The sequence below is a fragment of the Medicago truncatula genome, chromosome 1 (assembly GCF_003473485.1).
Source record: "Medicago truncatula cultivar Jemalong A17 chromosome 1, MtrunA17r5.0-ANR, whole genome shotgun sequence".
Classification (NCBI taxonomy): Eukaryota; Viridiplantae; Streptophyta; class Magnoliopsida; order Fabales; family Fabaceae; genus Medicago; species Medicago truncatula.
Window position 1 is genome coordinate 52771660 of NC_053042.1, and position 23174 is coordinate 52794833.

General features: G+C 31.9%; 2 protein-coding genes across 3 annotated transcripts; one reads left to right on the forward strand and one right to left on the reverse strand.

The window, feature by feature from the left end:
* Nucleotides 1-9545: 9545 nt before the first annotated feature.
* LOC11425383 (uncharacterized) lies at nt 9546-10767 on the reverse strand. Its single transcript, XM_003592522.4, has one exon. The coding sequence runs from the start codon at nt 10403-10405 to the stop codon at nt 9884-9886; it is 522 nt and encodes a 173-aa protein (XP_003592570.1). The 5' UTR covers nt 10406-10767; the 3' UTR covers nt 9546-9883.
* Nucleotides 10768-14707: 3940 nt separating this feature from the next.
* LOC11444991 (tetratricopeptide repeat protein 5) lies at nt 14708-21739 on the forward strand. Of its 2 annotated transcripts, none has more exons than XM_003592523.4 (11): nt 14708-15203; nt 16028-16085; nt 17392-17481; nt 17908-18002; nt 18133-18186; nt 18479-18616; nt 18848-18905; nt 18994-19108; nt 20229-20298; nt 21078-21149; nt 21272-21739. In XM_003592523.4, exons 1-11 carry the CDS (start codon nt 14808-14810, stop codon nt 21386-21388), a joined length of 1263 nt encoding a protein of 420 aa, XP_003592571.2. In that variant the 5' UTR covers nt 14708-14807; the 3' UTR covers nt 21389-21739. The 2 variants fall into 2 exon arrangements, with proteins under 2 accessions (XP_003592571.2, XP_039685949.1); XM_039830015.1 differs by having other exon boundaries at nt 14740-15203; nt 21235-21734.
* The last annotated feature ends 1435 nt before the right edge of the window (nt 21740-23174 follow it).

Sequence of the window (23174 nt, forward strand, 5' to 3'; positions counted from 1 at the left end):
ATGGTAGTATTGTACAAAGTACAAACACAGTATAACTGGCTCCCTATTTAGAAAAAAAATGGTGAAGTTAATGGTCGTGGCCGGTGAAATACTTAATGTTGTGGTAAACACGCTTCTCATAATTCCCAACAAATATGCATGCTTGAATTCACGCATATATACCAAGATATCTTGACATTTTGGTACGACATCATAATGTGCCTTATTTCGTTTTCTTTGATGTTTTTATTTTTACACGAGATCTCAGAAGATTTTAAGAAGATTTTATTCACGTGGATTGCTGACCAAAAACCGTGTTTTCTAGAAGCTAAGATAGGTGGTTTGTACATTGCGTGTTCCTTAAGCAAATATTGTAACATTTAAGGAAACAATATATTAGCTTCAGAAATATGTGCTGAAGACTGTGTGATTCAGCAGAATGTTTGGCCCGATTTGTGCACAAGCCCATTCTGCATTGTAGTTGAGTTGAAAACTCAGAATCACTCAAAAGCTTTTAAGCAAGAGTTGATTCTTTGTCTAGGAGAGTGTCTCCATTACTGTTGTCTTTATTAAACCAATCACTAGTGACTGTGGTTGAGAAGGAAGTGAGAGGGGGATATCATATCTAGGAAGAGTCTTAGATAGAAATTGCACGGGTAGTGATGAAGTGAGAAGGCAGCGAACTGGGACTGTTCACATAAGACTTTGAATTGATACTACTATAGTGAATTTCTTTCCTGGCTTGGTAGCCCCCACATGTAGGTGACGTTGCACCGAACTGGGTTAACAAACGACTTGTGTCTTTTACTTTCTGTCTTTATTATTAAGTTGTTATTTCTGTTGACACGATGTCTTGACATCTTTCTAGACATTTCGCTTGTCGTTACATCGTGCTCAACATCTTTAACTGGGTGCCAGAATTTCAAGTACCATTATTAAGTATTGGTGTACTCACTGTAACCATAAATACAAAGTGAAAGATATTGAATTGTGTACTCAACATCTTTACCTGCGTGCCAGAATTTCAAGTACCATTATCACTCTCAATTCAATATCTTTCACTTTGTATTTATGGTTACGGTGAGTACACAATTTGGTGGGTCACAACGCGAATAAGCTAGCTAGTCACGGTCACATGGTTACAAACACGATTTGGTGGGACATTATTTATTATTTCTGTTGGCACGATGTCTTGACATCCTTCTAGACATTTCGCTTGTCGTGACATCGTGCTCAACATCTTTAACTGGGTGCCAGAATTTCAAGTACCATTATTAAGTATTGGTGTACTCACTCTAACCATAAATACAAAGTGAAAGATATTGAATTGTGTACTCAACATCTTTACCTGCGTGCCAGAATTTCAAGTACCATTATCACTCTCAATTCAATATCTTTCACTTTGTATTTATGGTTACAGCGAGTACACAATTTGGTGGGTCATAGCGCGAATAAACTAGCTAGTCACGGTCACATGGTTACAAACATGATTTGGTGGGACATTATGCCCGAGTTTGTTCAGGGGGATTTCTTTAGGGACCGTACGAGGTACCTAATTTTCGTTTTCCCTAATTTTCGTCTTCTTTCGAGGATTTGGTTTAGCCCCCTCTTGTACATATTTTTCCCTTTTTATATATATATATATATATTTATATATATTATATGGGTGAGCTGAAGAGGATTGAAGTTCCCTGGGGTCCCAACCTAGTCGGGATGTCCAGCGGCTCTTTGATGTCTTCCTCACTCTTGATTCAGTAAAAAAAAATTGTCTTGGTTGTAAGGAGATCTGGTAGGGTTTTTGTTCTCTCGGTTCCCTGTTGCAGTTTTCATGTGATTTTGGTTTCAAGTAAGCTTTTCCCTGCTCAAACAAGATTTATTAGGACTTTTGTTTACTATTTTAGTTACATTGGCTTCTTAAGCTTTTCAAGGTTGAAATGGGGTATGTTAAGGATGGTTTTCGTTGCCTACTTTTTGTTACTGTTTTTATGTGATTTTGGTTTCTTTTTAAACTTTTCTGGGTTGCAATGAGATATGTTAGGAACTTTTACTAGTGATTTGATTTTTAGTGATTATTATTAGTTAATTTTTTTGTTGTTGTTCAGGGTTGGAGATCATGTGTTATGGCATTCTGGCTTCTAATTTATTTTCTTATTATTTCATGGCCGACTTCTTTGAACAATACTTGTATTTTTTACTGTTCAGTATGGATGATGAACTTTACTTTGTGCCATTTTTCGACCTTTGTCGGACGTTCAATTTTTTTATGTGACTCATCATGTGTTCATTCCCCCCGTTGCTCATAAGCTTACTTTTTGTAAATGTTATTTATATGTTTATTGTTTGAACTTATGAATTTAAGTAAAATTCAAAAATGTTATTTGTATGAATTGTACATGTGTTTTTTTGCTTGTTAGTTCATAATACATTTTATGAAATGAAGATATACTTTTTTATATTGTGCAATGATTCATCTACATGACTTACTATGCGTCTTGTGAGAGTGTGCATGTGTCTTTAAGTCTCGCTATGCATTAACATTAACATGTTCTCAATATATCCATACTTACTATCTTATAGATATTTGAAAAATGTTTACCGTGCTAAAATGCTTTGGATTGCTAATAGGTCCGTATATATTAACATGTCACATTGTCACTAGTTGTACTTGTATGTTCCTACTGGATCTCACTTGTTAGTTGATTATATGTCTATTGTACCAACTTGTTTTAAATGTCATCTTAGGCATAGTCGATGTATGTGTATATTCTTTTTGGTATTTTAAGTTCGTGAAAGTGTTTTTCTGCCTAACATTCTCAACAATATCGGCAATCAATGTATGTTTGAGGAAAAAGCAATCGTTGCTCCAACTCTTGATTATGATGAACAAGTTAATGATTATGTTTTGTCAATGATAAAAGGAGAAGAAAAACAATATTTAAGCTATAATACTCCTTGTAAATCTGATGAGGATTTTAAGAAACAATATTTAAGTGTTTCAGGATGTCAAACCGTCGTTTAACTTTGAAGGTTAGTGTTTCCATAATTTCGTGAGCAACCTCATCCAAAGCAACAACCTTGAGTTTGAAATACAAAAAAAAAAAAAAAAAAAAGATTTTACCTCCTTTTTGTAAGTAAATAAATGTTAACGAAGTAACAGAATCAGTTTGGTTAATAACTCTAATCCTCAAACAGTACCTAACAATTCTAACATATTAAATCTATAATCAAGTGATGGTTCCATTCCTTAATATGCTTTGATAAAGTATAACATAATAGAAGCAGGAACTTAAGATTAACTTAGAAATTAACCTACTAACATGCTTGTCACACTTCTCACAGAAAAACAATTAATGATATCAAGAGAATTACACGCAAACCCAAACATTAAACGAATCCCACTACTCAGTCACTAGGATTTACGAAAAAGGAACCTGCTTTTCTTATTATTAATCCACCCACTCTACTCGTTTTGTTTTCTCACTCACATCAACCCGCATTTTCTTCTCCACCCTAGATCATTCTTTCCTTTCTCTCTCACCTCTCGTGATACTCTTTCTATCAATGTTCGTCTTTATTATACATAACATTCTTTATTATGCATTAAGATTGGTTATTGCTTTTGGCTTTTGTATTTTTATTTCGATTTGTTACTAGGAGTTTTATTTTACTACTTAAGCTTTTCTTGGTTGAAATATGATCTATCAGGGTTTTTCTTTGACATTTTTTATATGATTTTGTTTTCAAGTAATCTTGTCTTGGTCGTTATGTAATCTGGTAGGGTTTTTGTTTGCTCGGTTTCCTATTACAGTTTCCATGTGATTTTGATTAGGGATTTGGTTTACTATTTTTGTTTCATTAGTTTCTTAACCTTTTCTTTGTTTCATTAGTTTCTTAACCTCTTCAAGATTGAAATGATGTCTGTTATGATTGGTTTTTGTTGTCTACTTTTTGTTACTATTTTTATGTGATTTTGATTTCTTTCTAAGTTTTTATGAGTTACAATGAGATATGTTATGAACTTTTATTAGTGATTTGGTTTTATGTGATGATTATTAGTTATTTTGTTGTTGTTCAGGGTTGGAGATTATGTATTCTGGTCTTTTTCCTTCAACTTTGCATTGACAAGCGCGTTCTCATCTTTCAGTTGTGAAGAGCCACTATTGTGCCACAAGATTTGAGGTTTTTGTTGAATGAGAGCAACATGGACTTCACGGGTTTTTTGCTTCCCTCACTTGTAAGAGACCTATTGATCCACATTGACCACACCCTAGCTATTGCGGCCCCTTATGGGACTTGAAGCCGCTGCCTCCGGCGCCGTTGCGAAACCTACCCTTGGAGAATATCCTCTGAACAACCATGTTGCTGGTTCAAACATACCCTCACAGTTGATCAACTTTGAGTGGCAAGTCTGATACCATTTGCAGCTTTTACAATTGGTGTCTCGTATCTTTCCTTACGTCCTTTTCCGGTAATCTCTTTCTTTTACTTTTTTTTTTTTTTGTTTATGTGAAGAGAGTGTGTGTGTATATATATATATATATATATATATATATATATATATATATGCAACAACAGTTAAACTAATCTATTACATATTAAAATAGTTTCAACAAAGCAAAAATGAAATCATAAAAAATTTGATTATCATACTTGTATATTACATGAGTTGAAGTTAATCAATTTTTTTTTTTTTTTTTTTTATGGTACAAAATTGATTTTGTATGATAGGAATATAAAAAATTTGTACTTGAGTAGAAAGCTGCAAAACATTTATTAGTAAAAGCTGTAAATTATTATATTTTGGGTTAAAGAAACTTCAGTCAAGGAACTCAAGAATCTAGAGCAAATAAACTTCAACAGCATCACGAACACGATTCTCAAAGAAATCGAGCCATCTACCTCCAAACTGGTAATCTCTTAGCATATTGACGCAGTCAAGGATCCTCTCGCTCTCCGACTCGAGGTCGAGTATGTCAAACAAGTACCCACCAGAGTTGTATAACACGTTTAGAAGCTGTCAAAGATACAGAAAATACATCGCTCTTGGACTGATAAAGTACATTGTCCGGTGAGGGTAGAAAGCATCTACATTCTTTGAACGGAGAAACTCTAGAACCTTTTTGGCATCTTCAAGGTCACCAAACATTTTTTTCAGAAAATCAAGCCGAGGAAACGGTGGCAGATTTGCGCTGCTAGTTCCCTCGACTTCAAACATCGTCGAACTCCGTCACGGTGGCAAAAGGGAGAAACCTGCATGAGTTCCTTTCCGATACGACGGAGAAAGGGAGAAGGTTGACGGAGATGAAGCGTCCCGTTCCAAACTGGCGGTGTATCGGAGATGAAGCTTTCTTCCCGATACGCCGACATTTTGAAGGAGAACAAACTTCATGATTAACTATATATTAACATGTCATTAGTTGTACCTGTATGTTTAAACATGATCTCGCATGTTAATTAACTATATGGTTTTCCATTCAAATTCTTAAGAAGACAATTTTCTATATCATTGTATTTTACGATGACAATAAACATGAGTCAAGGATAATTATTGTCTAAAGTATGTTTGTATTTGTCTCGACTAGTTTTTACACATGCATTGTCATATGTTGTTGTATCCACAATTAACACAAAACAATGATTAAAAATGTTGATTATGGATAAGGATGACCAACTATCAATGTTGATATTCAAAAAGCATTTGTTGACCTTTTACCAACTATTACCATTCTAAATATTACAACAACTATAAACAATTCATATTACATTAAATTTATATAGTGAGCGATTTTGAAAATTTACCACAATTTCTTTTAAGTTGGTTGTAGTTGTAATCAATGTTTTTACAATTATCAACATGATAAGTGTTTGTCATATGTTTTTAAACCATATATTATCTACTTTATTATTATTAACATTGTTGTTTTAGCTTATTTGTTGATGTAAAAGATAATATTATATGAAAATTATTTACTAAAATTTGAATTATATAATCAACTGTGATATCAATGTTTTTATGATAACCAAATTTATATTTTAAAAATATAATTAGTACTCTTAATTTAACCATTAAACACAAAATTTAAACGTTAATGTTATTGTGGTTTTTTCTGTGTGCTGCATGAGTCTCATACTTTAATATTACATGAGTTGAAGTTAACCAAATTTTTTTGTGGTACAAAATTGATTTTTTATGATAGGAGTATGAAAAGTCTGTACTACACGTTGGGTAGAAAGTTGTAAAACATTTATTAGTAAAAACTGTAAATTATTATATTTTTGATAGAAAGTTGTAAGCTATTAAGAGAAAGAATCGACAATTAATATATAAATGATAAACAAAAATTAAAGTTGTTTATACTTAGTGGCTACTAAAGTTTGCACTTAGCGTTTCACCGATATAGGTTTGGTTGGTTTCAAGCGCGTACAATTGTTTTGTACACTCAAGTATGACTATAGGGTTGAACATAATAATTAGACTTTCAACTTGTACGATGCAGGGTCCTAATATGCCTTTCAAGAGCATTTTAAAAAAATAAATGATATTTTAAAATGATTAGCGTTTCAACACAAACTTCTTCAATTGAAATAATGCATGATAAATTCACTCAACAAAACTTATATCAAAGTAATATTGAAGTTTATAGACCAATCCTATAGTCTTGAATTAGCTAAAACACATATCATCAGAGACTTGAAGGAACCTGCAAGAGAAAACAAACATAAACAATAATCATAAGTTATTATTGAGTTTTACCATAACCTAAAGAAATTATACATCTACACATAAAAAAATGTTTCATATGAGTACGAGAAGAAAGTGATTCTCACAAAGAATTGAAAAGAATAATACCAAATAAGAAATCTCAGGAAAGAGAAACAAAATGAACCCAAAGAAAAATGGTAATGTAGATGAGGATGAAGAAAACACTTCGCAAGTAGACATACTTACAGTAATGCCAAAGCTTCTATGCACAACATTTTTTTTTATTGATTATGAGGAGGAAAAATAGAAGCAGCAAGTATCATACTATTTACGAAGAAATGTATAAAAGAACACGAATATTAATATAGGCTTAAACATGCTTTTCATCCCTGTAATTATAGGCCGTTTGATTTTTCATCCCTGAACTTACTAATCCTTCCATTTTGCCCATGTAATTACTAATCATTTGAAAGTTCGTCCCTCTTCCCGGATAATCACTGCCACGTCATCAAATTAGCAAAATGGCATGGGAATTGACAAAAATACCCCTGGCTTATTTTTAAAATTCTGAAAATTGTTTTTATAAATTTAAAAATCTGAAAATAATTTTAAAAAATAAAAAAATTCTAAAAATATTTTGAAAATAACTTTTTCGAAAAAAAATGAAATAATTTTTCACATAATTTTAAAAAATATATAATCAGATTTTTTCGAAATTAATATTCTGATTTTTAAAAAAATCTTTAAAAAAAATCAGATTTTTTAATAATTTTCGAAATTATATATTCTGATTTTAAAAAAATATATAATTTTCCATTTTTTTTTTCATATTTCAAAAAATATATTTTTTAAAATTATATAATCGTAAATTTTTTCGAAATTATTATTATGATTTTTAAAAAATCAGATTTTTTAATAATTTTCGAAATTATATATTCAGATTTTAAAAAATTATATAATTTTATATTTTTTGAAATATGAAAAAAATTATATTTTTTTAAATTTTTTTTATTTTTTAAAATTATTTTCAGATTTTAAAATTTTTAAAAATAAGCCAGGGGTATTTTTGTCAATTCCCATGCCATTTTGCTAATTTGATGACGTGGCAGTGATTATCCGGGAAGAGGGACGAACTTTCAAATGATTAGTAATTACAGGGGCAAAATGGAAGGATTAGTAAGTTCAGGGATGAAAAATCAAACGGGGGATGAAAAGCATATTTAAGTCATTAATATATAAACTCAATTTAAATGTTCACAAATCAACTACCACCACCAACAACGTCAAATTTGAATAATGAAGCAAAATAAACCTGATTAAGAGAATAGAACTTATGGTGAATAAAAAGTTTAAGAAAGTGTCTTATTTAAAAAGTTTAAGAAAGTGTCTTATTTATAAGAAGGGTAAGTGGTTATCAAAAACCACACACTATTATTTAATGGAATATGGCAATGAGGTTTTGCAACCCATGTGACTTATCAAAAACTACCCACTACATATTTGTTATGCATGCAGTGGCAACAACAAAGCTACATTTTAAGGTTTAAGAAAATAAAATCAACTAAAAAACAGTTTGAAAAATTTATCTATTTTTAAGTTGATTTCCATCACTTGAAAAATTTATCTATTTTTAAGTTATTTACATAAACTAGATATCTGACTCGTGTGATGCACATGTCTAATGTATTTTTTTTTTTTTGAAGAAACAAAAATGAAATATATTACTATAAACACTGTAATTGTTGAAGCACAAGACGTGCCAAAACAATCACATAAAGATTACAACCCTCTCAAAATTACATCAACCCTGTCTAATGTAAAACTTACTTTTAAGTTTTGATTCATTATTTGTATAATGAACTAATGTTGTTGTCAAAAACATATATGCATGTGAAATGAAAGACTGAAATTATATTCATAATCAACACACATTTAATATATATCTCAAATGCATTTAAAGGTCCTTTAAGTTTTTTCATTTTTCCTAAAGTGATCCTTTAAGTTTCAAAAGTCTCAAACAAGTCATTTTAGTTTTTGAATCGTTTCAAACAAGTCCTATTGTAGATAGCATAGTTGGTAATTGCTTCCTTGAACTCATCTTTGGTACCAAATCTGGCTCCTAACACCCACTTAAAATTAGTCATCTTTTTAGGCATAACAAATGGTGGATAATGTTCTTTGTTGCTATCATCAGAATCATCACCATCATCCTCTAAAAGAACTTGTTTGAAACGATTCAAAAACTAAAATGACTTGTTTGAGACTTTTGAAACTTAAAAGACTTGTTTGAGACTTTTGAAACTTAAAAGATCACTTTAGGAAAAACGAAAAACTTAAAGAACCTTTGGATGCATTTGACCTAATATATAATAAATAGAAGTTTTATTGATAGTATAACAGAGTGAATGAAATGAAATGATATTCCTTTGGATATAAAAAAATAAAATAAAAAGGAGTGGTTTCTATTCCATCACATTACACTGTTTACATTCATTTTATTTTCCCTTCAATATGGGAGGTATGTGATGGAATCCTTCATAATTTCAACTTTATCATAAGATCTTCACACCTACACACAACAACATCATCACTCACAATTATCGCATCGTACATAAACGGTGGATCCCTTGTTCAAAATTAACAAATATATGTTATATATATAGCGCATCGTTCACATCCAATAGGCCATTATTGAATCTTGTATCGTATCATACCTATATCTAGTTATCAACCTACAACAGTGGGAGATCGAGACCAAAACATATAAATCAAAATCAATAAAAAAAAAAACATTATTATTATTTATTAGCAAGTGAAAATGACCATAATAAAAGATAATCTACAAAATGCAAGTATTTATATATGAATCCAATTAAATATGAATCTCATTCCACATGGAGAAGATAATATCATATCATCCCTCAAAAAAGAAAATATCATATCATGAATAACGCACAAACTTGTTCAATCCACAAATGATTTTTGTACAGATCAATGATACTAGAGGTCTATATATAGCTAGACACACTTGACATAATTTTTTGAAGTGTTGTATGAATCAACCAAATACTAATCTCTATTCAACCTAAAATTAACGGATTCTATTAACATCACCAAAGATCTATTAAAGCAAACTATAAAATTATCAGTGTTATTCAATTTTTAAAACATTGATAATCATCTACACCTTGATTAATTCCTTTATCTTGACCTAATTGGTTCTTCATTTATAGTCTCCAAAATAGGTTTTTTTGATCTACAATAACTTAACCTATAACTAAACCCTGATTCCACACCTTCCAAACTCAACCTTGGAACACATTCATTTTGATCATTCTCAACACCATCACCCTTCACTTCCGAACTTTCATCCGGTTGAACACGTGTTTTTCCAGCACGTAATCGCTTCGCCGCCGAATTCGCCGCCAAAAACAGCACCGCCATGTCAGCTCCGGTGACCACAGAATTGAGCCTTCTCATAGGAAAAAAGATGTAAACATTTCCAAATTCCAATTCTTCATCTGCAGCAAGAGGAGAAAATCTTGTAGAAATATGAAGAGATCGAGAGTTGACTAAGAAATAATTTGGATTCTCTAACATAAGCTCAGCAGCTTTCATGATTTCTCTGAATTGTTTAACTTCTCCTGTTGGAAGGATTACTCTTGTTGCTTTTGCGTTCCTCATCAACGGTGGTGCTAAGGTGCATGAAACGTAGTTACCCATCACGATCAATAAAATTTATTACCTTGTAATTTGATTGAGAGGAAAAAAAAAAGTGTTTGCGTTTTTGGTTGTTGATTGTTGATAGAAGTTGTTTTGGTTTGAGTACAGGAAGGGGAAGGTATGAATGAGTATATATATATATATATAATTAAGGAAGAGTATAGTCAATGGAATATTATTGGAATAGTATATTGATTATTGAATGTGCATGATATTGTAATTTATGCAATGAAATGAAATTAGCATGTGCGTGTGTCAGATTGAGATTTGTTGACCGGTGTGTGTCTGTGCTGGAAAATGGAATTATGAGACTTTGGAAATGCGCGTTGCGTTATACACTCTAGTGGTGAGAAAATGGGAAGAAGGTGCAAATGCCAAATGCAATGTTATGATGATGCTGCCACAATTTGGCAATTTATTTTATTTTATGATTGTCAAGTAATTTTAATTTTATGGTTGTCACACTGAGGCTGAAATATCGTCGTCAATGAATAAATCCAGACGCGTGTGTCCGTGTGGGTCCAATAATTGTCTGCCTGTTCATACTACTTCAACAAGTCTCTAGCCCCACCTTCACCTTCACCTTCACCTTCACCTTCACCCTTTGGTTCTAAGTTAAAATAATTTTCCTTGCTTATTTATTATTTTGAGTCACGCTCATGTGTGCTAGTTGCCATAATATTCTACTAAAAAATTGACATAAGATTATTATTGCATTTTCAGTATTCCATATAAAGGTGGTAATCACTTGATAAAAAAAAAAAGAATCGTGGACCGTGGGTAATCAAGACTTAACTCAATTAACAAATATTAATATTGTTAAGTTGAATACATTCACTCAATTATAATCTAAGGCATTATAGTTATTTATTTATGTATGCGGATTTTTTGTGGTGATTTTATCATTTCATCTTCAAACAAAAAAGAAAAAGAAATGCGTTATCAAAGTCCTCTTTGAATACAATCAAGAGCCTATTAACTTCATATATTGAATTTGTAGTGATTTTGACAAAAATCACAGCTAGTCATCGTAATTTTATAAAAGTTAAAATTATATATTTGAATGTTAAAAATTGGAGGATCTCACAAAGAGAATATGTGTTTATTAAAACACATCTTCTCCATAAACACCTTATTTTCTTCCTAATAGAAGTACCTAAATAATAGTATTTTATTGAACAAGATTCTCATTTAATTTGAGATGGTTTAACTTCACTCTAAAATTATTATAAGAAGTCTAACTTATATTAGATTTCAAAAAATTTCAAAGGTGGAAAATGCAATTTCGAGGATTTTTTTATCAACTCTAAAATTATTTTAAAGAAGTCTAACATCCCACACTAAATACAATGAATTCTAACATTTCAAAAATTTTTAGTTTTTTTTTACACTGTTGATTTTTTCATTTTTTAAACATCCGGATTTGGAGGTGTAAAATTTTTCTTTTAAATTTTCTAAGATTTGTACATATTGACAAATCTCACCCGAATTAGTTAACTATAGAGTCAAAATTGGAAGAAAAAAAATGATCTTAAGGACTTCTGAAAATATGGGACGAGAAGTCGAGAACAAATTTTCAATGATATCCACATGACTAACATAATCCTTTTCGTGTAAAGTATGAATTTCATTTATGTTGATAAAACCTAAGTACTTAATTAATTCATAAACTCAAAAGTGCATTTTTTTTTAAGAAGCAAAAATGAAATTTATTAAAATCATAGTGAGTTCTGACCAGCATAAAGAGTGTTAGGGTAGGCGTCATAAAGTAGCAAAGTACAAACCGAAATGTAAACACATACATCCGTGCGTCAAAGACAAAATCTAAAGACCCCCAAGAAACACCACCTAACATTAAGGACACCAAAAATAGAGCTAACATCAAAATCAAAGACAACCCTCCGCACAACAACATAAACAAAATGAGAAAAACCCGTACCCGTATTTTGAAATCGGAAAAAACTCAAACCCTACCCAAACCTAATCAAAATGAGAAAAACCCGTTAAAATAGATTTAGTTCGAACAAATACCCATAAGTATGAGTTTTGTTGTCATGCATAATTACAAGCGGCCTATTGTCGTGACAGCGTGTTCTTGCTTTCCTGCTAATTGTTGGTATGTAAAGAGTAATGCTCTGAATGTCATGAGCGAATATTGTCGGGAACCATGGATAATGCCTAATTATATATACTAGAAAAAACAAAAATTTAAAAATATTAATCAAACTCAACTTTTTTATGCTTCAATATGAGTTAAAATATTTTTAAAAGTATACATGATTTGCCTGCTAGTGCTGCTAATCAGATCCTTGCAATCCCAACACCTTTAGACATAGATGTCCCTCGTGAAATTGGTTGGGGTGGTGGAATGATCACTAGACACTTCATAGTTTAGAGTGCCTATGATATTTAACGAGAAAGATGTTTGTTTTGGTTGAAAATATATGTTAAAGTTTCACATGGTGTAGAAGACATTTAACGTGGTTTTTTTTATTTGTTTACTTTCTTGTTCGATAATTCCTGGAGGTCATAAGATTGTTTTTTGAAGTGTTAGACAAGTAGGTGGTTCATTCACCTCTTTACTTTTTTGTTTGGCAAGTTTCTTCAAGTGCGAGACAAGTAGAGCAATGTTTGTATGTAGGTTATATTTCTTCGTTACAAGTTGTATGAGTTGGAAACACTTTGATTTTATATTTGACTTTTTTCTTATATTAAAGTGATGAGATGTAATTAGGTATTTTTTTGGAGGGTGTGGATGTACCTGGGCGGTCGGTGTTTGAGGATAGTCTATGTGGTGTAATAATTTACGTATTGCGTTATTCTTTGATTGTCTTTAGACAACAATCATGTTTTTTTTTTTATCCAATTTGAAATTTCCATGTTATGCTCTTGTATTGTGATTGTGTTCCTTTCTTTTCTCATGCTGATTTTTCCTAACAAGAGCAGTGTGAAAATTGAAATGATCCATTATGTTCAAATTTCATGTGGATGGAGGCATATGATCGCCTTATCACGAATTTCTACCTGAGCAAATGAGATGCACGAGTTTCTCCTTTATCTACTTAAAGTGGAATACATAATGAAATTGTCATCATCTACCTAGTGTTTGCCCTTTGGTATTCAAATTTGGATAATGTTAGTTGATACTAATCAAATTATTATTTTTTATTTTGAATTGTAATAATTAAATCTTCAAGAATGTCACAGACCAAACTACATGAAGTTCAGAGGGAAGATTGAATTTTTACTTTTATGGTTACTTGTTGACAGAATTTGAGGAACAAAACTATTTTTGACGAAGACTTCCAATTGCCTACAAACCCAACACTTGTCCCTCCAAACGAGGCTAAAGACATTAATCAAAGCATTCAAATCCTTTTAGGGTTCATTGGATGGAAAAGACCTCGAGAAGATGGACACATTCGTTTTTTTTTTTTCTTTCTAAATAAGGTCAAAGTTTAATCGTGACAATGCTAAAAAAGATAGGCGGGTCTCATTGGTTGTGGAGGAATTTTTCAGAACTTTGATGGAATATGGATGAAAGGTTAGTCTCAAAATATTTGAGTATATGATGCTCTTCATATGAAAATACAGGGCATGTACTTAGGAATAAAACTTGTTCGGCATTCGAGTATCACTAAGCTTCTTGTAGAGAATGACTCTACTATTCTGGTTGAGATGGTGACACAAAATGTCAATCTCAATAGCATGACTATCACTTTGAGGCAATGTATTCGACAATTTTTGGATTTGTACCGACAAGTTTAATCGACCTCATACTTAGTGTGATTGCAATTAAGGATGGAGTTAGAAGGGGGACCAACATAGGCCACAAACTCCCCAAGATTTTCTAATTTTTTTTTAATAGTACTATGTTTTTTTTTTAGGTTTATATTTATTTTTTGTGAACTTTATAAAATATTGTATACTCATCATTTTTTATTCAATATATTGAGTCTCAAAACACTTAATTTTCTACCCTATAATACTTTTATCTTTCTTTTTATATTTGTTTGACAATATTAATTTCATACATATCATATAATTTCTTAATTGTTTTATATGAGCTTAATTTCTTAATTAGTTAATCAATTTTAATTTTTCTCGAAACTCTTTTGATATTATTGTTCTTTTTTTTTTTTTTAGGAAATTGATATTGTTTTTTTTTTTGAGGGACGATATTATTGTTCTTGAGAGTCATTTTTAGAACTTAAAAAAAAAATGTCAATAAAACATGAGTTTTTTTTTTTAACCAAAAATAAAAAACTGAGAAAAGAATTAAAATGTTTCCTAAAAAAACTTATAACTTTAATTAAAAAAAAGCAAGCTTGGTGTTGAAGAAGAATCTTGAATCGAGTTTCTGGGTTTAAAGTTTAAACCTCTATGCCATTTGAGGAGTGAGATGGAGAATTCAGGCAGTGGCGAAGAAGAAGCGTTATTGGTGAAAGCTGCAAAATCCACAGACGAACTTTACCTTCTTCGTGACACTTACTTCCCACAAAACCCTGACGACAGAACCTCCAACTTGCAACAACACTCCGATCTCATTCTCACTCTCCTCGATTCCGTTCCTCCAGAAGAAAGAAAATCACCCACTCAGCGAGCAATATTCGAATATCTTCGAGGGAAAGTGTTAGATGTATTTCCTGAATATAAGAAAGAAGCTGAGGATCATCTATCAAAAGCTGTCAAGTTGAATCCATCTCTTGCAGATGCTTGGTTATGTTTAGGAAACTGTATTTGGAAAAAAGGTGATTTATCTGCTGCTAAAAACTGCCTCAATCTTGCATTGAATAAGGTAACTGTCTAATGCGTATGAGGTGTTTGATAAATCGACTCAATGAAATTTTACTCTGTTTTTGTAATCTTGTGCTTATTTAGGCTTTTGAGGTTATGATTGAAGAAACATAATGGTAGATTATAATCTATCCTCCAAATGCTATTATTTCTATTTTTCGAAGATGTATGAATATGATCTTAATTCCAGGAACATTTGGTATTAGAGTAAGAGGCAGTTGTCTATTTCCAAAACTAGTTTAATCCTTGTATTACCAGAACGGATATGTTAGTAAAGCTTATGGAACGGAGCAAATAACTGTGAACGTGTGTAATGGTTCTGATACATGTTGAGTCGTTTATTCTCTGTTTTTCATGCTTTTAAATTATTTCACTGTTGACAAAAATAGTTTGGTTCTTGGTTTTTGTGGTAATTTACTTTTAGGAAATGCCATTTATTGTTTTTTTTAAACTCGGTATCTGGCCTAAGGACCGACTAATCCGAGGGCTCCAATCCCATCTGTCCACTTGCGGGGGCCTCTTTTTATGCCAGTATGCTCTGTATGGACTTAGCCCACCGAATTGGCACCAGGGGGAATCAAATGTAAGACCTTGAGAGGAGCACACTCCAAGGTCTGAAGCCAACAACACTAGGCCAACCCAAATGGGTTAATACCATTTATTAGTATCTTTAATTTTTTTCTATATTTTTAATATGAATATTGAAAATCTATTGTAGGGCATTACTTTTTCCTCCGGACTCCGGAGTCTTGGTTTCACTTTATTCTGGTTGAGATTCTATGTGTTGAACTGATGAGTGATGATAGATACTGTTTGTTTATGCAGGGTCCTAACAAGAAGATTCTTTGTCAATTATCAATGCTTAAAAGAAGTATGTCTCAAAGTAAGGCATTCTGCTTTAACCTTTATTTTTTTAAGATATACTGTTTTTCAGTTTTCCTAAATCCTAATATGGCGGAATCTGATTTTTCTGTTTCCTCATCTGTCCTTTCTTCACTGATCTTAGGAATATTTATACTAACTGGTCAGATGATTTGGTTATATAGAGTAGTTAGTTCTTAATCCATTCTTTATGCCGTAGCTAGAGAAAATCTCACTCATTCACCAGATTTTATAATTGCCGACTCAGCGACTCCATTTAGTGGGATAAGGCATGGTTGTTGTTGTTGTTGTTGTTGTATTCACCAGATTTTATAATTGTAGAAAGTATTTCTTATTTCTTACGAGAACATGATATGTTATGATTGTGTTAGAACCGAATGCCCCTTCTAATCATCTTCTCCTAATCCTTGTATTCAATTACAACATAATTCTAGACTAGGTTGGCTGGCCCATTGACCCTCCGCGCCTTACATAAACCTTATTAATAGGATGCCTACTAACAGATTGCTTGCAGTCGACTGGTTGTAACCTTATTATAATAAAAGTTGACTGGATGTAAACGTAAAAGAGATAAAGAAACCTGGTGGTCTGGTCTTAAGGTACAGAAACTGCTTGCAATCGGTTGCTATAGTTTGTTTTATAATGCCCTAGAATTTGAGCATGCCCACATGTATGCGGAAAAATGAAAAACTGGGAAGGAGAGTGAGCAACGACTAAGGCTTTGTTTGGGAGTTTGGAGGGGAGGGGAAGGAAGGGCTTTGGGGGGAGAGAAATATAGGGAAAAATTGAGAAATCTTTCACATTTTTTGAAAGAGTATTTTTTTAGAGTGATAAATTAATTTTATGATGAATATATTTTTAATTTTAAGAATATTATAGCAACATATATTAAATTTGAAGAATTCATATAAACCCTCCTCCAATACAATTTTTTAGTTCCCCCAAATGAGGAGGGTTTTATGTTTTGAAGAAAAATAAACCCTCCAAAGCCCCTCCTCCCAATGTCCTCTATTTCTTCCACTTACTCCTCCCTTTTTTTCCAAACCCTCCCCTCCCTTCCCCTCCAAACTCGCAAACATAGCCTAAGGGAAATTGATGCATGTAAGAATGGAGGTGAACGGGGAAAGTGGATGGAAAAGTGAATTGTAAATTATCTATGTAGCATAGCTTTACTAAACTACTCCTATAACCCTACTATTCTTTAATGTGTTGTAGAAGCACTTGTATTTTTTTTTTCTGGAGAAAATTGGGAGTGGATGGAATACTATTTATTAGTAGATTCATTACTGTGCTTGCTGCGAAATCAGGTGCGGATAATCAAGCTGAACTTGTTGATGAAAGCATTCAACATGCCAAGGAAGCAATTGCTTTGGATGTCAAAGATGGGAACTCTTGGTGTAAGATTTTAAATTTAAATTATTTGTTGTCGTTGACTCGTTGTTGTTACTATTATTTTTATTATAATATTTTTAAAATGTATCTTGCTATGAAAATGAACTTTAACAACTTGATGAATTTTAAATCCCTTTAAGATTTACATTTACTTTTTAAACTGCCTTATACGACTCAGTTGTTTCTTTTCCTGAAATGTACTGATGATTGAAATTGAATCTAGGAACGCAGTTATTCTTTTCTGGTTGCCCCAAGAGACTTGCTACCTTAATACTTTTAATGCTTGTCCCTGTACATTGTTTGTGACCGAACATAATTCGTCTTTAACTTTTCATTTTCCTTTTAATATTGTGCTAGATCTTTTTTTAATAAATAACCGGCAATATTTTCCGGCTTTCAAATCCAATCTGACTATCTGATCTTCTTGACAGATAATCTTGGAAATGCATATGTGACGAGTTTTTTTGTCACTGGAGGTTGGGATCATACCAGACTTTCACATTCTTTAAAAGCATATCAAAATGCTGTAAGTACGAAGAGGAATGGTTTAAACTCTTATCTTAATTGAGATTATTATTAAATCTAATACTAGTGAATAGGCTTATTATTTAAAAAATGTGGAAGACCTAACCTAATGTTTGGTCAATATGTACCAGGAGAAAGATGAAGGGATCAAGTCCAATCCGGACTTTTACTTTAATAGTGCCATTGTAAGTTGCATTTGATCCTTTTATTCTACTTCATTATGTTTTAAGTCTTTGACAGAGAAGAGTTTGGAGATTAAATATGTTAGCATACATTTTATATAAAGGAATAGTATTTTTTTTGAAGAAGTATAAAGGAATAATATTGAATCTTTGGTATCATATTTATCAGTTTATCAGCTTCTAACTTCCCATATTTTATATAAATGAATAATATTGAATCTTCAAAATCACGTATAGTGCACATATTGTTGTATTGGCTGGAGTTTTTATTGTCTGTCTAAATAATTTGTTACAGGCTAACAAATATCTAGAGAACTACGAGAGGGCCCTTAGTGGATTTGAGGCTGCTGCTTCAAAGGATCCAGGTCTCAACGCTGCAGATGAGGTTCAGAAAATTGTCAATTTACTTGACAATGTGGACAATCTGTTGAGGGTAATGAAATTTTCTTTGGCTATGTAGTAGTAAATAATAATATATGCTGGTAATTTGTTGATTCATTTTCTTTCTTCATATTTTTTTAATAACTTGATATCCTGGCGTGGGGGATTCTTTTTCAATTCTACTATCTTCTAAAGTACCAATTTTTTCTTTTAAAAGAAATGGTTTGTAGTCATCGCCTTATTTTGAGGGAGGCAGCTTGTTTATACATTTTATTATGTACAGGTACATGTAAGAGCTAAGCGAATTGCCGCTTTGGCAGCATCATTGGCTGCTGTAAATTGTAAGCATGATTCTATAGCATCATCTATAGTATATTTTTTTTTAGTAATATACTGACTTGATTCATCATGTCTACATTCTGGTGCAAGTGAAATTGCCATACAGAACAGTTACCATGGACCTTCTGTCAGAGGGTCTTAATAGAACTCTAGCGGTAGATGGGAAGGTGTTATTCTTTATCAGGAGTGAGGGTGTTGCTCCCCTGTAAGTCTTCTGCTCCAGAAACATATTTCTCGCTATTTATAATCTTTAGTATAAACAACGACCAATTTCCTTACATTTGTAACCCTCTTTCTGGAGCTTTGAAATTTCGTTTTCTTTCCAACCAGTTTTAAAAGTAATGGAGTGACTTGATTTTGTGGAAAAGGTTTACTACACCGAATGCATTTAAAAACCTCCTATGAATATGCCTGTACTATGTCTTTTTCAATTTAAATTGTGATAATTTTTATATGCTTGAAGTAAAATATTTAAATGACTGTTTTTTCCTTATCCTTTTCAACCTTATGTTAGTAGGCCGCCTATTAGACATGTATATGTCAGACGCAGGCCCAAATTAAATTAGGCCCAATTGTAAATATTAGTATGTATTGTGTATATGAATAGAATAAGGATGTTTGGTGTGTTTTGGGAGAGACTAGGCTCTCTGATTCCTAGAGGAGTGGTTACTTTAGACAGTTTTTATATTTGCGTGTCAGTTTCTGTATTATCTAGCATTTGTAACTTGTGTAACTATCCTGTTGGAAGTTATAACCGCAGGCTATCAATAAAGTGTGCAGAATTCATATGCTCTCTTATTCCCAATTATCTCTTGTATATTCTGCATCTACACCTTATTTTTCCAGTGGGTATTGGATCGGGGTGGAGGAGAAAAAAGTGGTTGGGAAAGGGGTTTTTTGAATTTAACAATAGCAGGGCGTCATGGCCATAAACACTGCTTTAGAGGGACCAACAATAACAAAAAAATAATTCCTGTTTGATGATTAATTTAAATAGAATCATATGCAAGCATGTATTTATAGGTCAGGTTGCATCTAATGCAACAAAGAAAGGATACACCACCTTTTCCCTCTTGTATAATTATGTTCCTTAAAAAGTTATTCTTGATTTGTTCCTTTTCAAAAATTATACCTGACTGATTGTTCAAAAATAATAACTTTCATTTGTGTTGCAAGAAAATATCAATCATGTATGTTTGGAGGGGGGCTGTAGTTTTTCGGAATGTGTTGCATGCCCTTTATGTTAATTTCTTGAGAATAGTTACACTTGCAGTCTTCGCAGAAATTGGACCTGGATGATCTTGTTCTTGTCTGTCATTTTGCAGATACTATTTGCTGTGTGATTCAAACCAAACTTGCTTTGTTCTCTCAATTTATGGTGTACGTCAGGATGTGGTAAGAATTGCCGTTGAAGTTTTATGACATTTCTCTTGTTTTTTCTTTCTTCCTAGTAACGTTTTTCAAAGAGTTAAAATTCACTATGTTGGATAAATTTCCAGGGTGACAAACCAGTTGCATGGTTCATTCTCTCTCATTACTTTTTGTAAAATATTAATGGTAGTAGGTACTAGGTAGTCTACAGTTTTTTATCTTTTGACATAATCTCAAATCACTTCTAAGCACATGATCTTTGGTGCAATTAAGGCGTGTCCATAAAATCATGTGCTGTGGTAATAGTGTGCAGCTTCAGAATTGCGAAATATAGGTTTGGTCCAGCTGATAAGACCCCATCAAGTTATAGTAGATAATTAAATTTTTTGTTCATTTTTCTCTTTTTATTTGGAAGAACATATTTGAATTTTTCATATAATAGAAGCACTTGCTTGGAAGAACTTGTAGAAATAGTTTAATAGAAGCACTTGCTTGGAAGAACTTGTAGAAATAGTTTATGATATGTCTAAATTTGTTTTCCACTTATTTTCAAGCTTTTCAAAGTAGCTTGTATTACTATTTATCCTTATTTTCTCTTTGATTGGAAAAAAGTAGCTTATACTTAATCTTTTATATGATAAACATTTATTAAGTGTTTCATTAAGCTATTTATCCAAGCATGTTGAATATTTATTTTCTAAAATAAAAGTTTGGGGCAGTTTTTCCCCCCTTTCCTTACTACCGTTATAGTTATCGATTGAAGAATCAATGGTGTTAAATGAACCCTTGTCAATGTCATCCAGATTAAAGGAGGAGATCAGCTCACATTGCTTGATCCTTGTTTTCGTGACGTTGATGTGTCCTGGAAGGAAAAGGTACACTTTTTTCAAAGACATGCTTGATTTAAAAGCAATAATGTGCTAATTCCCCGTTGTAATAAAACAAATCATTCTGATTAAGGTTTTCTCTTGCCTCATTCATGTACATTTAAAAATAGCATTACCAGTTCAAATCTATACGCCTGGATTTCTATGAGCAAGTGCTTGTTAATGGAAAAGCTCTGACTCCTCAGCAAGCTATTCGTACATCGATATACGCACAACATAAACCATGAACAGACCACTGCTAAATAGATGAGTTGGTGTTGTATGTTGTGTCCATTTAGTTAATACATGTATACAGGTGAATTTATTGTCCGACAGTCCAAGTCTGGGTTACAACCGCAGAATAGAAAAAGAAACTGGAGTGTAAAGTTTCACATTTGGTTTTCTGGTTTTACCATCGAGTTTTGCTTTAGGCATATAGTTATGTAATTTGAACATCAAAATATAGCATTGTATGTGACATGGTATATATTTATCTCGATCTCTCTTTGTATCTTCTACAACTTGTATGTATTTCAGAAATGCTTATAAAAATCAAATGACGCTGTATTTGACATCAAAGTTTTGATGTTAAAATATCATATCTCGTTGTCAAATATGATTGTTTTTTTATATTCTCTTTTTATCTTTTTTATGCTACAAAACGGTATGTTTGTGTAATGTTTTTGTTGTATGTTGTATCAAAGTGTAATCTTTCCACAAACAAAGGTTTGGTCTAATGGAAGAGCAGTCTCTCACAAATCGGAATAACGATTCAAATTTTTGTTATGAGAAGTGTCCACATTTAATATCCGACAATGTCTTAAAAAGGATTGTCTTTAGTGGAGTAGGGAACCGATGAGAAACAAAAAATGTAATCTTGCATAATTATCTTTTTAACACAACTCTACTTTGACAAGTGAAAAAGGCTAAAATGATTAGGAAATTTTCAACTTTACATGAGCATAATCTTGTTGCTGTCCATCAGCCATTATATCCCAAGAGGCTAATACCTGTAGTTAGGTATTTCTGTCCTTGCTAAATTACTATATTTTTTTTCCATAACTTATTTTAGATGATAATAATCCGAACGTCTCAAATGTGCCTCGGCACTAATTGAATTTGTATTTAGTTAAAATAATTTTATTAAAATATAATCAAAATGAAACCCCCTTTCTCTCTTTCTTGTAACATCCGGCTGAGACTTTCTTCTAAAATGAATAAATAAATTCCTGTGATATTTTAATATAGTAAAAATCAAGAGTTTATAAGGGATTTGCAGACAAGTTCTTCAACTTGTGAAAATTATTGACCCAGAACTATCACTACTTTTATTGATTAACTTCTTTATCATAATTTACTTTGATATTTTACAATTTCAATAACATAAATACCAAAATATTCAACAATTTTTACCGTCAAACGGAGCAAGAATTGTGTTACACTCTAAAAAGTTTACATTGACTTACTTAATTAACTACCAACAGTAAGAGTTATAATCAAATAAATTGAATTTTCCTAAAGAGAATATATACTGATAGACTAAATTGATATTTTACTTCAAAGAAAAAATAAACATCCCATTTAGTTGTCTCTAAACTATCATTAGAAATACATCAATTTTGATCCCTCGGTTAACTAATCTAAGTACCAGATTGGTTCAAGGACTACATTGATGTATTTCTCATAGTTTAGAGATATTTTAGTTTATTTTAATAATATGGTGACCAAATTAGTGGTAGAGTGATAGTGTAATTGATAGTTTATTAAAAAAAGAGATCTTACTATTTTAGAAGCATTTATTCTGTAATTCAAAAATTGAAATAGTAGATGATGACTGAGAAGTAACATCCCTGCCGTTTAATTTATTAACCGAACAAAGTTGGCAGTTGAGTCATGTCATACTCATACATTGTCACTATTCTCAATACTTTCTTCATGCATACGCCATCTGCACTCATGATTTTAACGTAATTTCATTTATGTTGTGTCATGATACTGAATGAAATGAAATAAATGCGCAGTTATATATATTAT

Bases quoted from the DNA above. Each gene is read 5' to 3' on its own strand.
- LOC11444991 (XM_003592523.4), top strand. From the start codon at position 14,808: ATGGAGAATTCAGGCAGTGGCGAAGAAGAAGCGTTATTGGTGAAAGCT. The intron at 18,187-18,478 runs GTAAGTTGCATT...AATTTGTTACAG, and splicing joins TTTACTTTAATAGTGCCATT to GCTAACAAATATCTAGAGAA. The intron at 21,150-21,271 runs GTACACTTTTTT...ATTTAAAAATAG, and splicing joins ATGTGTCCTGGAAGGAAAAG to CATTACCAGTTCAAATCTAT.
- LOC11425383 (XM_003592522.4), bottom strand. From the start codon at position 10,405: ATGGGTAACTACGTTTCATGCACCTTAGCACCACCGTTGATGAGGAAC.